General features: G+C 35.6%; 1 protein-coding gene across 4 annotated transcripts in view; it reads right to left on the bottom strand.

Moving 5' to 3' along the window:
* MME (membrane metalloendopeptidase) overlaps positions 1–15,504 on the bottom strand; it is a 94,160-nt gene that overhangs the window by 27,420 nt on the left and 51,236 nt on the right. For all 4 annotated transcript variants that reach the window (XM_063087633.1, XM_063087643.1, XM_063087637.1 and 1 more), the window contains exons 10-16: positions 15,087–15,188; positions 13,412–13,548; positions 13,209–13,302; positions 11,963–12,091; positions 11,124–11,222; positions 8,406–8,486; positions 7,026–7,129 (exon numbers count right to left, since the gene is read on the bottom strand). In XM_063087633.1, the coding sequence (XP_062943703.1) occupies positions 7,026–7,129; positions 8,406–8,486; positions 11,124–11,222; positions 11,963–12,091; positions 13,209–13,302; positions 13,412–13,548; positions 15,087–15,188 (746 nt within the window). The remainder of the gene's footprint in view (positions 1–7,025; positions 7,130–8,405; positions 8,487–11,123; positions 11,223–11,962; positions 12,092–13,208; positions 13,303–13,411; positions 13,549–15,086; positions 15,189–15,504) is intronic.

Below are 15,504 nucleotides of genomic sequence, written 5' to 3'. Positions count from 1 at the left end.
GGCCAATCCAGGGATGCAAATCCTTGACCTTGGTGTTACAACACCGTGCTCTAACCAACCAAGCTAACCAGCCAGCCCCAGATTATCACATCTTAAAATAAGATGTGACAACAGCTACAGACTCAATGTCTAAAATTTGTGGTCAATCATGAAATATCCCACCATGTTAACGTAAAAGCTAAATTAAAAGGGTAAATAAAATATTTTTCAAATTAAGTCGTGATGTAATAACATAAGTTCCTTTGATTTGGATGCATTCTCCATAAATGGAGAAGCTTCTATTTGTGGAACACAAACTAATTTAACCCTGAATGGCAGCACAGAGAAGAGAAAATGGCACATACAGAAAAGAAAATCAGATGGTGGTGATATTTTCTCTAAAATAATGGACAGTGTAGGTTACCTTAAAGCATGCAGGCAAGACACCCACTGCCTCCACAGGCAGGCAGTATCATACCTGAGAGATGAAGTGAAAGCTCCCTGTCCTTCCATTTCTCTTCCTGTCTCCAGTGTCTGTACGTGCATGAGTTGGGGGCAAGGTGGGGGTGGGGGTGCAGTATAAGGTGAAGAGTGAGAAATCAGGAAGGAAGAAACTTTATTTTTAATTTCTGAGATGTAATTTTGCCGGGTGAGCTTATTTTTGTCTTGGGGCATTCAACAGTAGAACAAAGAGAGGCTGCTATAAGCACCCTGACCCTCAAAGCTGAACTATCAATGTGGTGGGAAATATAACTGAAATACGCTTGAGAGAGGGACCAGGTGTTTCTCCTCCATCTCTTATTACCCTGAAGAAGCTAAGTGGTGATGAAACAAAAGCACACAAACATCATTTTTATAACAGGGAAGAAAAGCCTGATCCTATAGGCTTTTTGGATATAATAGCCCCACTGGATTGCAAAAGCACCTGGAATAAAATTTCTCTTTTACCCTCTCTTGTGTAACTTTAAAACTTAAAACAACAAAATTGTAAACATCTCTTTCCTTGCAAGTGTTCAATTTCTCAGCATCTAGTGGTCTTAAAGCAACTTCTTTGAAATCAGCAGTGCAATACAATAGTTTTTCTGTCTTCCCCCTCTGAAAACAAAACAAAACAAAACCCTTCCTTGGGTGCTAATTAAAAAGCAGAAATGTTTTTGCAGATGAAATGTGTTTTGCTTACAACCCCAAGTGGAAAACTGCAAAGACTTTGTTGTCTTAATGGGAGCATAAAAGATAGAAATCTGACATTTTCATCTATTACAACATGTGCCCAACATGAACATATCATGGTAGAGACTACCATGGGAACTTAAAGTGATTTGTCCCAATTTATTCTATCTCTTATTCAGTCTTTCTGGCTGAATAATACTTGCTGAGTCAAATAACCTTTTTTACAAATCTTCTCCGTCTACACTAATGGAGATTCGATTCAATTCTCCAGCACTCTGCACACCCACCCTGGACAGATTCTATCAACTCCCCACCTCTGTGCCATCACACTCACCAGATAAGTCCTGCATAGCTATTTTTCCTTTGATATCTAAGTTGAGCGATACGAGACTTAATTAAAAAGATTAGTTCTAGAAACATCAGTGAAGAGGAAAAATCATAAGAAATATTTTAGAAAGAAGTGAGGTACTTTCCTACCTCTCAAGAAAATGTTCTTTTTCTCTTGGGGCCCTTGATATAGAGAAGCCAAAGAGCGAAATGTCCTGGCTCTTATCAAAACTTCACCAGAAGGGCCATAGAATTTTAGAGCTGGAAAGAACCTTAGACACATCAGACAGTCTAGGCAGCCTGCTCATTTGATAAATAAGGAAGTCACATGGCTTTTAAAAGGCCACAGGTAGTAAATGGCAGAACTGGGACACTAAAAGAGTATTAATGACTCATTGCAGTGGCAGAAGTATGGTGTCACTTCACAGGGTGCCAACCTCCTTGCCATTTTTGGTGGTGCTGGCCTTTCAGGAAGAACGACAGAGTCACAGGTGTGGAGATGTCAGCCTCAGGGGCTCCACTCGTTTCACGGGCTTACCACTATGCAGTGAGACCAGATTAGAAAAAAACAGCAGGCTCGAAGCAACCTAGAGGCAGACAGAAATGAGCCAGCCTTTTTTGTTTTGTTTTTAGTGAATCTTCTGTTCACCTCAACATTCATTTAAATGTTGACATGTTGTTTTTACAGTATGTTTTACTAATAAGTAAAGGTTTAATTGTGGTTTTAAAAAAAGTGCTGTCCTAGCACCAACCAAACGCTGCCTTTCATCGGATCTAACTGGTACTCACTGGCCTCTTTCAGAGCTTGCGGGCTCCTGAGTGAAGGGCAGTATCTCATTCACCTCTTCATCCTCCACTGTGTTTAGCACAGTGCTTTGCATTTAGTAGCTGCTCAATAAATGTTTATTGAGTTGGCCCTTGTAAATGTCAGTGTGTTTTTATTTTGATGCATAATAGCAGGAGAGATGAAGCAATGAAGTAAGGCTTTGTAGTTTATCAAAAGTGACTTCAGAGCTCAACAGTCATGATTCACAAACACTGGCACTACATGTCACAATTATATCACAGAAAATACTGCCCCAAGAAACTAACAAAATAACAGAGTCTAAAAACAGCAAAGGGGATTCATTTTGTTTTGTTCTTTTACATTTTTTTCTTTAGAGGTTTATGTATGTTCTATGAACTCTAAGCAAATAACCATGGTGCTAGAAGTAAATAATTTTAGATATATTACTAAGTAATTATGCCAATGGATATTGTATTCCCAGTTCAGCACGATTTCTATCTGACAACATGACATGTTTAAAATTCTTTACAAAATGGCAGCAAATTGCCAGAAGACATAATGTTTGAGATAATTTTGGAAACACACCTAGGCACTCAGAAACCACATGAACCAAGAGCTTTTTCCTTTGTAGGTGCCAGCCGCTCATAGGGGCAGAGGGAGATTCTTTTAGACCAATGATTGACTTGGGTGTATCAGATGCAGACTTCCTTAATTTTCTGAATTTGTTAAACTGAGAGAGCAGCAAAGATAATGTTGCATATCTTCACCAACCATGATGGTGAAATGCCTGGATATGACCATTTTTATTTTAGCAGCTGAATCACCTTAATCAACATTATTACAAACTGGCTATTTTATCATTTGTTCCCTCCAAATACATTTATAAAAGGTCTATATTCTGTTAATCGGTGTTCAAGCTCTGGTGACACAAATACATGGTTTCTGCTTTCAACAAGGGCTAGTCCAACTAGATATAATAAAATGTACTGGAACTTTGACTAAAATGTGCAAGGAATAGTGCAGGCAGAAGGTGAAGAGAAACATGCAAAAGGGTGCATGAGTAAGGAGGTGACATTGAGTTAAAACTTGTGTAGGTTTCTGTTAGATAAACAGGAACAGAAAGTGTGGTCCAAGGTAGGAGAGAAAGAAGAGGAAAAACAGAGGAATGATGTGGAAGTAATTCATGGCTGGAGCCTTGGGCAACTGGGAAGAGAGAGGGTTGGGTGAATTTAAAGGAATTCAGAGCTAGTGGGAGTGTAAAGAGCCTCAGACCTCTTTTAAAAGAGTCCATGCTTCATGAGATAGGCAACAGGAATATGATGGAGGGTTTTCATCAGAAAATAACATGACTAAATTTTTGTTTTCAAAAAATCTCTAGGGCAGTAATGTAGAGGATAAACTGAATGTGTGATAATTGGTGATAAAAATTAGAAAAAGATATTAAAATAACTCTGGTGAACAATTAGAAATGTCTGAATTAAGGATGGTGAGAGAGAGATCCCCCCCATTCCTATATAATATTTAATTAGCAGCTGGTGGGTATAGACCATTTTGGGGGATGGAGATTTGAATTAGCACTGTAGATGTCAGGAATGAGAGAAAGGCATCTGTCTAGAATGATTAAAATGAGTCCCTGGTTTCTGTCTTGGTAGCAATAAGATGGAGGCTGTCAGAAAATGGGCAGATATGGGGAGAAAAGATCATTAATTTTGCCCAAATGGCAAATGCTGTGTTTGTAGGGTCAATGGGACATCTACTTGCAGGTGTTTCATAAGCAGCTAGATGTGTGGGTCTGGAGCTCATCAAATGCTGGGCCAGACACAAATATTCAGGTGTCATAACAATGGTAGGAGATGTAAAGAAGTGTGAGTTTGCCCAGTGATTGCATGTGGAGTGGTAAAAATAAATGTTGAGAAGTTTACTATTTGGTTAATTGAATTTATTTAAATTAATTGCTGCCTTGACAATTTAATGCTGCATCATTTCTCTAAAGTACCTACAATATAACCTTATAATAATAATAATCAGTAGTCTCATCTCTAGCCCCCCAATTTTGGATATGGACACGTATTTCTCCTGCAAGACGCTGGGAGTGAGGATCTTGAGCATCTGAACATGTAATTCTCTGAGACGTAACTACAGGCCATGTGAACAAAATAGAAGATACAGATACCATCTGTCTGAAATACATAGTGAGGACTTGACTTGGTGCTACATAAAAAAGGAAAGAAAATAGGGTAGTAACTTTATTACTATTAAGCAGGTGCAAAATAAGTCAGAACTTTTCACTGAAGAAATCTCAATAAAATAAGAGGAACTTAATATGTTGTATCTCCTATAGGGCTCAGTCCTAATGATTTGATGGAGTTACTGTCAGAGTGTTTCCAGTTATTTTGGAAGACAAAAAATAAATTTCAAAATTAAATTGTCAAATTAAAGACATTACATTGTGAAAAATGCCATAAAATTAAATATGAACAAGAATTATACAATAAAAAAAGCAACTAACACTAACTCAGGTGTTCTCACTTGGGGAGTGGTATTTAAAAAGAACAGCAGTATCTGGGTCTCAGCCACAGAGCAATTACATCACAATCTAGGGTGCATGAACGGGGGTGTCAGTATTATTTTTAATGTTCCAGAGGGGATTCCCATATGCAGCCAGAGTTTTGAACCTTTGTATTTCGTATTCAGGTGGAAGGTGGGAAAGGAAGAAATGCTACCACTGCACAGTAGAGAAGACCTTAGAAGTTGGACTGCACATGTGTCTATCAGAAGCTCATGGAAAGAACACCAAAAATTACTACTGATGCATGCATACTATTGACCAAACATTCATTAAAATATCATATGTAATTTTGGCTTTTGATTGCTTACTTTAAAGAGAGAAGAGTTCAGAGAAAATCAACACATATAGTGAAAGAGAATGAACTGCAAACTCTACTATAAAATGATTATAAAACTGAAACTACATTAACTTCAAAAGAAAGCACTGATTAAGAATCTATTTCAATTAATTGCTGCCTTAATTTAATGCATCATCATTTCTCTAAAGTATCTACCATATAATCCTACAATAGTTTCATCTCTGTACCCTTAATTTTGGGTATGCACACACATCTCTCCTGCAAAACCTTGGGAGTGAGACTTGTGCATCTGAAAATGTAATTCTAAGAGATGTAACAATAATAATTCAATAATTCAACAATTTTTTTTCTAAATTATGAAAAAATCTTCTGTTGTCTTATAGGTTCAGGTTATTTTAGCCATTTCAGAAAGAACATTTGACAATATTTGCCTGCAGATATTCTGCAGTGCTAACAATGATTAAACCTAAGTATATGTATTTTTAAAGAAATAATATTCACACTTATAAGAAACTTCTCAGATTATAAATTTACCCAGAGTATTCTTTTTGATAATTTTTTATGAGTTTCTAGAGACAGGATTTGATAACTTGACTGTAAAACCAACTACATGTATCTACTCTTTCTTCTTTCCCATATGGGACACTAAACATACTTTGATATTTGCAGCCCCATTTTTAGCACCAGATAACACAATATTTGCTCCAGTATAAGCCCAGAAGTCAGCAAGAGTCAGTCTCTCTTTCAGGACACCACAGTGTTGCAAGAGTACAAAATGTTGAGCAGAACTGAAATGCATCAGCATTTCTGTGAGTAATTTTGTCCAACCCCTACCTGGTTTACTGAGAACAGAATGGCCTTGTCATCAACAGTCCCACTGCACTTTGTACCTTTCTTGGCACATCATTTCCTTCCTTGTGGTACAGTTTATTACATCATGTCTTGTCTACCTTCTGCTGTTGGAATGTAGGTAATCAATGTTCACCTTTGATTCTCTCAGTACCCAATGATACCTGGACTTAGTCTGTGCTCCAAACTATTAGTTAAATAAATAAATGAATGCATGAATGAACCAAGCACTGCTCTGGCGTGTTATTGTGTTAGTTACCACACAAATCAAGTTAGTATATTAATTTTTCACTTGTTCATTCATTCATTAACCCAGTTTTGACTGAGAACCTTCTCTGTGCTGGATGCTGAGACTTTTGGTCAAAAGGAATAGCCTGTTTTCTAGGGGCTAAGAGCTCAGGGGAAAAAAAAGCAACATAAGCAGTTCTAAGGATTAAGTGCACAAACACACATGCTGATAAATGTTAAGTGAATGTATTTAATTGAAAAATCAACACTAAACTAATAGTTAACATGAAGTACTGATGTCACTAACAAGCAGAGATTAAGAACATTTGAAGTCTATGAATGAGAGTGATTTGCGGCATCTCTATTTGGCTAATGCAGGGTTAATAAAAGTGTTACATGAACTAATCTAGGAAGGGAATGGAGTTGTGCAATGTTTGATAGGAAAAAGATGAGGCTGTCAGCAGAAGAAAATTCTGGATACAGAGTAATACCTAAGAGAGGCTTGAAGGAGGTATGGGTTTTTTAAGTTAAGGTGTTTTTGAGAACTTTGTCTGCAAACAAACTAGAGGGACAAGCAATGATGTAAGAAGAAACTAAAGAAATGAGGACACCTTAATGAAAAACACATTTTAATCTGGTTTAATTCCTAACCATATCTTTAGTATAATATAACTAGATACTCCTAGAGGTTCTCAATAGAAAGAGGACATTATACTTTTTAACATTTTTCTAAGTCAGGCTCTTCTTCTCAATCCAGCAAAGAGGTGAGGGAAAAGCCCTCTTCTGAATGAACACATTAGAAATCGGAATATACATACTCATCCTTGTCCACCTTTTCTCGAAGCTTCTTTAGTTGTTTCCTTTGGCTGAATTTCAGATTTTGAATTATGTTCTCAAAGTATTCATCTTCATTGTAGCTCAGCTATATCATATAAAAGGTTGTGGGAGAAACATTAAAACCAGTATCCTTAAAATTTTTGCTAATAAACATAGAGGATATTTCCTTAAGTTGTATCACTTAATAAAGTTAACAGAAAGCATAAAAAACTTGCCAAAAAAGGATTTAGTTCCAAGTTAGCCTAGCCCTATATATACAGGTCAGCATTGCTCTAGACAAATCACAACTTCAGTCTATTCTTCTGCAATCAATCAAATGAAACTAAGTATCATACAAGCCTCACTATATTCATATTAATAACAAATGAGGATAACAGCACATTCTTATTTAGTACTACTATGTGCCAAGCAGTGTTCTAAATACTTTAAATGTATGTTGTTACCCTCATTTAATCCTTACAATAATCCAATGAATTAAGGGCTGGTATCCTCATTTTAAAGCGGAGGAAACTGAGGTACAAACAATTTAGTTACTTGCCCAAGTTTAAATAAGTGGTGGAACTGAAATGTGAACCCAAGGAGTTTGGCTTTGAATCTACGCTCTTAGCCATTACACTCTTGACAGGAGGGCCTCCGTGACTTCCAAGCTGCTGCCAGCTCATTTAGAAGAGAAAGTTGTTTCTACAAATGGAAAGGAAGGAGTGGGTACTCGGGCTTGAAAACCTGCATGGTAGGCTGGTAATCAATGAATCAGGACCCAGTGTCATCTCTGGACCTGAGACTAGGGCATCAAGTTGTTGAGGTGACCACAAGGTTAGCAATAGGACCCTCAGTGGAGTCTGAAATGAGTGCTGTAATGACTTTAATCAACTCTCTTCTCTTTTAATTGTTACATTACCAGGGGAGAATAAAATAGTTTCCAGTTCTCAAGTACTAGTTTGTTGTTGTTGTTTTTTAAATAGAGGAGGCATGACCTAGTTTATCCAGTGGTGGAATAACTAGAAAATGGAAGGAAACCTGAAGCTTTGACTTTTCAGTCCTGTAAAAGACATGGTAAGGAGTCTGAGGGCTGCCTGCTGTTTACCACCTTGATGTCCAACCCCTGATGCTTTTTAATGGACACCACATTTTCCTTACTATTCTTAAAATGGAACACCAAAATAACAAAAACTAAATACAGTCCAGGCTAATGAAACAAAAGGCTAAGACAAACATAATTCTGCCATCAGTGTTAAAGCCTTTCTATAATAAGACCTATGATTTTAGGCTACTTCACATAATTTCTGGTACCCCATAGGTAGAAATTACATTGCCACAAGCCCCAGGTATCCTTAGCCCAGAGTCTATTTATAGAGACTTACCTCCAGGTATTCATTATTCAGTTTGCTATCATTTGAAAGAATGTCATCAGGATAGCCAATCCTTTCCTTAATTGCTAAAGCCTATGAAAATTATAATATTGAATGTGAATGATTATGTAACTTTCAAATAGAAAAAAAAAAATTTTTTTCCCACGACTAGCAATTGGATAACCTGATCAATATTGCTTACAAAAAGAGTATCTGACAACACTTAAACAGAGATCGTTGCAGTGGCTCTCTCTTGAAGTTCAAAAATAAACAAAAAAACAAGTCTGAAATTTAGCTTCTAGTGCTCTATTCTTATAGGCTGCAGCTTTCCCCCCAAAAACCCAAATGAAAACTGGCAAAAGTCATTCCACATGTATTGCACTTTTGTGAACGTTTTCCCTGAAAGCCTTTTCTCTTTAATTTTATAGAAGGGGTAATATTTAGAGTTTCCATTGTAGCAGGTTATAATTATCTTTCCACTTCACTTATTTGGCTGAGAAAACAGATATGGGGCTTACATGTTTAGTGCTAGTATTCTTTCTGAATATTGATTCCTAGAGTTTTTGTTTTACTTTGGTATCCAAAGTCAGCAACCTGGCTTTCAGGTTTGAAACTGATTTGTCTTCCAAGTCACCTGTCTTCTTAAGTTCAATGAATGACATTATTTAAACAAGCGGAAAACAGTTTTCCTTGTTACCCTAACTCCTATTTACCACTTATTTACTACTATTTCTAATTTTTTTATTTTAAAAAAATGTTTATTTTACTTATTTTTATTATTTCACTATTGCTACTTGTTTACTACTTGCTATTTCTATATTTTTATTTCACTCTTGTTTTTCCTAAAGATGTTTGACTTTTGATTTTATCATATCATATTGCTCTTAAATGATTTAATTCATTTAAAATTTTCATGGAGAATGAAGCTTGTATCTCTGAGGGTTACCTGGTCTGCCATCAAATGCATGTGTTTTGTTACAAATCTGTTCCATAAGCCTAGGATTTCCCCAGTGGATGAGGCAGCACATTTATCACTGAAGCCACTTAGGCCAAGCCCATTTCCTTATAGGTTTCCACACCATTGACTCATTACAAATCAGCCCCTCTCAACGGTGCTTTATTCCCTACAAGACATTTCCCCATAGTGTGTTCTAAGGGACACCAATTCTACAGAAAGTAAAAGGTTTTACATAAAAAGGATTTATTGTCAAATACTATGGCAAAAAAACATTACGTAGGTTTCTTAGAATTGAAAATAAGTTAGATCTTAAGGTTAGAATCTTAGGTTATTATAAGTGGCCAGGAGGACGATTTAATTTGCAGATTTATTCATTCAACATATGTTTAAGTGTCCACCATTAGCAGGTCCTTTATAAAGGACTGAGGATACAATGCTAGGCAAAATTTTCTGCTTCCATAGAGCTTACTGTAAAAAGCAATGATAGATGAGGAAATCAGTATTAACTCTCACGTGTGACATATGGCTCCACAAAAATCACATCCTAGGAGCACGTAACCTAGCCTCAGGTGGGATCAGGGAAGTCTTCCTACATGGAGTGTTTCCTAAACTCTTTTGACTATGGGACTCTCGTGGAACAACTTGCAGTTCCAGTGTTTTGTGGTGCTACTTTGGAGATGCTGATCGAGAACAATTCAGTTGGCTACATCAGACAGAACCCTGTCATGGACAGCTACTATGGGAAGGGAGTAAATACAGCCTGAACATCTGAGGAAATGGCAAGAGTGACAGAAAGATGCTTCCTATACTGAGGGCCTGAATTCCAGGCTTAACCCACCCAGTGTCCCTTGACAGCTAGAATGAGATAGTCCTTCCGTGTGATTTAATTCCGAAAGAGAACTAGACCAGAGGTTGATTATCTTATTACAGTAGGTTTTTTATGAACTCCTTCTATACCAGTCCAAAGAATGTCTGTTCCTTCTGCCACCGTAACTACAGAGGAATAGTAAGGCTGCGTGTGAATGCTGGTCACAAAGCATGTTCACAACTTGCACAGGACATGTTCCCCCTAGTTTTTATATAAAGACAAATGATCACAGTAGATTTAAACCTAAAATTTCTTAGAAATATTACTCTTATTCTTATGTAAGATATTAAAAGTCCCAGCAAAATAAAAATACCCACATTGAGGGTAGATAGGAATAGTTTATAAAAAAGCTTCAACATCTCTTAACTATAGATCTTGTAATACACAAATAATGCACCACTGTACATTTGCTTGAACAGAAATGTAGTAATTTTTCCTCCCTTGGTCACATAAAAAGCTAAATAGCATGTTTTCAAAGTTTAACTGGAATTTTGCATTACAAATTGAAGGGGACATTTTTAGCCACTGGCAGAGATCTTTAGGTACATTTTATAAAAGGAGAAAAATATGAAAAGTTAACATATTATCTTTTTATTCTTTCTTTTTCATAGAAAACAAGAGAGTTTTCCTCTTGTTTTCTGTCTCCTTTTAAAAGCAAAGAAAATGGCCAGTGCTGTCAAAATTTTAAATTGAAGATGGAAGGTGAGTGTTTGTTGTAGGGATAAGAGATGAAGTTCATAGAAAAAATATCTTTATCCATAAAAACTGTTTCTGGAAACATTTTATCTTGGAGGAGCCTTCAATTTTTTATGCAATGTTTGATTATACTTTTTCCTAAATGTTTTAAAAGTAAACCTTTTTCTATACAAAAATTTTCTTTGAGTTAGCCCTGCTTGCTCTTTACCTTTTCTTCAGCTTTCTTTTTTGTTTCAGCATCCATCCAAGTGAGGTCATCTAAAGTCTGAATAAAAACTTCTCGGATCTGCACAATCAAATCCTCAACCTCAAATCAAAACAACACAGCACAAATTGAGGACATTAATTCATTCTTTATAACACAAGTTTGAAAAAATAGAGCTACATGCTGTCTTTATGTGACTCATTTATATGTCAATAAGTGTAACTGTATAGACAAATTGTGACATGGATATAGGGGATCATTATATTTTTAAAGCAATGTTGCTACTATCAATAGTCATGACTAGTTGGGTCTTAATATATACATTAATTTAAAAAATCTCTTCAGAACGTAATGATTTCCATTATCATATAGGAAGAACTAACATAAAATATTAGCTATCATTACCATTAGTGCTTCAGTTAAGCACGAAGCAGCATTTCAGCAGCTTCTTGCACCACATCATTAAGTTCTATTGTCTTCATTTCAGTAGCAATGAAAAATGGAGTGCGTTTCTTACACCTCAAATAAACTCTGGCTTAATTTCCAGGTTTTTAAGAAAGCCTAGAAATTCTTGGACAGTTTTGGAAATAGAAGAGATAATGAATACACTGCTTTTGGAAAATGGACAATTGGTTTTGGACTAAATAATAGGAGCAGTAATATAACTGGACCCTTGGGAGAGGGAAGGTGAAATTTATTGGGAAACGATGGCATATTACAATTCAGACATTCTCTACTTAATTAATAAAATTTTAGCTAAATTATAGACAATTATAATGGTCCGCCAGTACAAACAAACTGACAGGGCACTGTGTAACAGTGCATTGTGCTGAAAATATTACCAAATGTTTACTCTCTCCAGCAAATGCTGCTTCCACATAAAGCCTTCCCACGGCATTTTCCATATTCCCATTGACATAGTTTGCACAACGTCTCCAAGTCGCTGTTTCTGATGTTGTGCCATAAAGAGCCTACGGAAGAGAAAAAGGAAATGGCATCTGACCAGGGGTAGATGGCTGGAGCTTGGTAAGAGCACACCTTTCACATGACTCTATCCTTTAAGTCTCCTCTAAGTTCTTGCAATATTCATCTCTTCTCCTCACAAGGCACATGTCCCTAGCCTACAATAAAATGTGGTCTGACTGGACTGTTTACTTATATATGATCTGACAACAACGTATATTTTCAGTAGCATGTCCCAGTAGAAATTTTGGCTATTACAAGTTAATATCCTTCTAGAAAGCTTTAGGAAAAAATATGACAGTGTAAGTGATGTATAAACATAAATGTGAAATAGTGTTCAATAGATGTAACAGGGCAGGGAACTCTGGTACACAGGAAAACACATTATTGTTTCTTAATATTTTAGTTGAATTTTGGATACTTAAAAGAACAAAACACGTATATATTTACCAATAAGGGGATTATCCCAGGTAAGGGATATTTAGCATAATACCAATTTTGCATATGTTAAAAATGTAACTACTTTTTCTTTTTAAAGGTAAAAACTTGAAATTCCAATCCATCAGAGTTATTTTCTTTCTAGGACACCAGCCAATGTTTGCTAGAATCTCTCCTTCCTCAATCCCCACTGCCCGCTCCCCTCACAACAGGACTAAAATGATGATTGTTTAAATAATGTAGGTACAGCCTAAGAAGAGGCCTAAAGGTTATCTCCAGGTAGGTATATTCTCAATGATTGTCCGCATCAATGTAGTCCATCTGTGCTTATGTCCAGTGTGCTATGAGCACCTGAAAACCAAGTTAATTGAGATCATATCCCTGCAATTACTTTTAACACAACAACAAAAAAAATTAAAGCAGTATTCTTTCATGAACTGCTCAAATAACCAAATGTAATTACTTTCAGGGCAAAGCAATCATGGTACCACCATAGACCATGGTAAGATGGCAAAGCCCAGGAAGACTGACCTCTTTCCTAGGCAACATATCTAAATACGTGCAAAATAACCAATATCTGGCACTTTGTTTCTTGGCAAAGTTCACCCCATTCTAGCAGTGTACATGGTAAGCATTCATAACCATGTATCACTTTATTCTTAAGAAAATAGAGATTTTTTTCTTCACCTTGCGGAAAGCATTTCTGGACTCCTTGTAGGTCCGGCTGAGGCTGCTTACAAGATCCATTATGAACCGCCAGGACATTAAATTTTGAAGATCTCTGTATAAAAAAACCCACCACCCAGCAACAGAAAAGATGAGGCTGAAAAGCTTCTAAAGAGTCATATGAAATGTAAACTTTAAGGACATGGGCACTCTGACATACCTACCTGGCAGAATATTTGGTAAATATGGGCTTAAGTTTGATTAAATATTCTGGAGCATAAACAACCACATCTTCTGCATTTGAAATATTAATATTCACAGTTGACATGATTTCATTTGTGAAATCCGACCAGCTAAATGGCTGGAAAAAAGGAGGTATATAAACATTCAGTAATTATGAATTTCTCTTCTTAGTTCCAAGATTCAATTAGGGTTAGAGAGTCAGACATTAAAGGGTATCAGTGCATCACTAAATAATTATCACAATGATCAGTTTGACATTTGTTTGGGATTTTTTTTTCAATTGTTTCAGTTTTTGAATAAAAATTAGTTCTGTAACATGATTAGACAGCAGAATGAAATCAACCATTTAAGAGTAAAAACAAAGCCTCTAAATTTAGAGAACACACAACAAATCAGGCTCAATGTCATCTTTTTGGTTTAACCAAAAGAAAAAAAAAGAAAAAACCCTTAGCTTTAAAAATAAAGCTTTTTTGGTTTATACAAAACCAAAAATGTGTGTAAAGTATTTATCTTTTAAAAGCGGATATTAATAAGCAATTCATTCGAACACAGTATTACATCTCAGTGGAGATCCTGCTGTAAATGAAAACACGTTATAGCGGAGGTACAGTAATGTTATGAAGCCCAACAACAACAAAAAAACATTTTAAAATATCAATATTAGGTCTACAGGCATGCAGTTTTTATAACCTAAATTTGAAGTTGCCAAAAGATGGAATGTAATCTGGTTTTTCTATTATTCCTTAAATGAGAATTGAGAAGTTTATCAATGTTAGGCTCTCTTGTGTATATATATTTTCACACACACTGATCGTTTACTAAGCATGAGGTGCTATGCTGTATACTTTTCTTGATTTCCTTTGGTGGTCTGGACTTCTTCAAAATATATTAAACACTTATTATATGAAAAAATTCTATGTAAGAAATATCTAAGTCATTAAGTTATGACTTCAAAAAAGTCTTTGTTTACTACCATTACTGCCAAAAAGAATTCCATCATTGACTGTGGTAGTTTGTAGATTTTCTCATGGATTTTGCTTCATTTCTTGACTGTGTGTATCAACTAATATACAAAAATACAAGTGCATCCCATCTCCCAAAACAGATGATTAAATACCAGCCAAGCAAAAAGAAGTGAACTGCTGTTTATAAATGCAATTTATGAGACAGATTTTCTGTTTATTTCTATGTTCTATTTCTCTGATTGTTCTAAATACCTCTGTAGATGGCCTTGATGAGAACATGGAAAGTTCTATGAATAAATTATCCTCTTTAGGAGTTAAAAAGAAATCTAGTGCTTTTATTATTTGACTGTTCAAGTCTGATGACTATGTAATGGTCTTTCAGAAAAATTTCTAATTTTAATATATCTAAACACTTTTCTGTGGTCGTTTCTAATATTATTGCCTACCTGCCTTGATAGGAACTTTACCTTCGAAATTCACTTAAACTTGATGTCTATATAATGATTGCAAATAGTTTTTGTTTTTTTTTTTTCAGGCTTTGTCATGAAGTCAAACAACAGGCATCATCTAAATTTATTTTAAAATTCAATTTATTCAGAAAATAAGAAATCAATGAAGTTTAAAAAAACAGTATTCCAATGTTGTAACTTTAGGAAATGGCACAATAAGAGATATAAAACTTGCTACTTACCTTCCCATTGACCTCTAGTGAAAAGTTACTTTGGATCTGGGCCAATGTCATTTTGTTATAAAGGATCGTAGGATCATTTCGATCTTCGGGTTTAGCTGTAGCCTATGGATTTAATTTTTGATCATTATTTTAGAATTAAGATTTCTTTAGAAAAATCTAACTATACATGAGGAAAAAAGATATAGAATAGGTACAACAGAATCTGATTTAAGTTCTATTCTGTACTTGTTTTGCAATTTATTTTGTCATATCAAGAACAAAAGTAAAATTTAAGAGATTTTAAGTGTATTCCAGTAACAATTATTCAGATTTGGTTACAGCGTGAAGTTTAAAATTCTTCAAAAATCTTTTTATATTTTGGTAGCTGCCAAGCCACATAAGCAGTCCTTGTGGGCTGTGGATAATGGCCAGCTCAGTT

Source organism: Cynocephalus volans, chromosome 1 (assembly GCF_027409185.1).
Source record: "Cynocephalus volans isolate mCynVol1 chromosome 1, mCynVol1.pri, whole genome shotgun sequence".
NCBI lineage: Eukaryota > Metazoa > Chordata > Mammalia > Dermoptera > Cynocephalidae > Cynocephalus > Cynocephalus volans.
The sequence above is the reverse complement of the archived record's forward strand: the minus strand, read 5'-3'. Positions and strand labels throughout refer to the sequence as shown.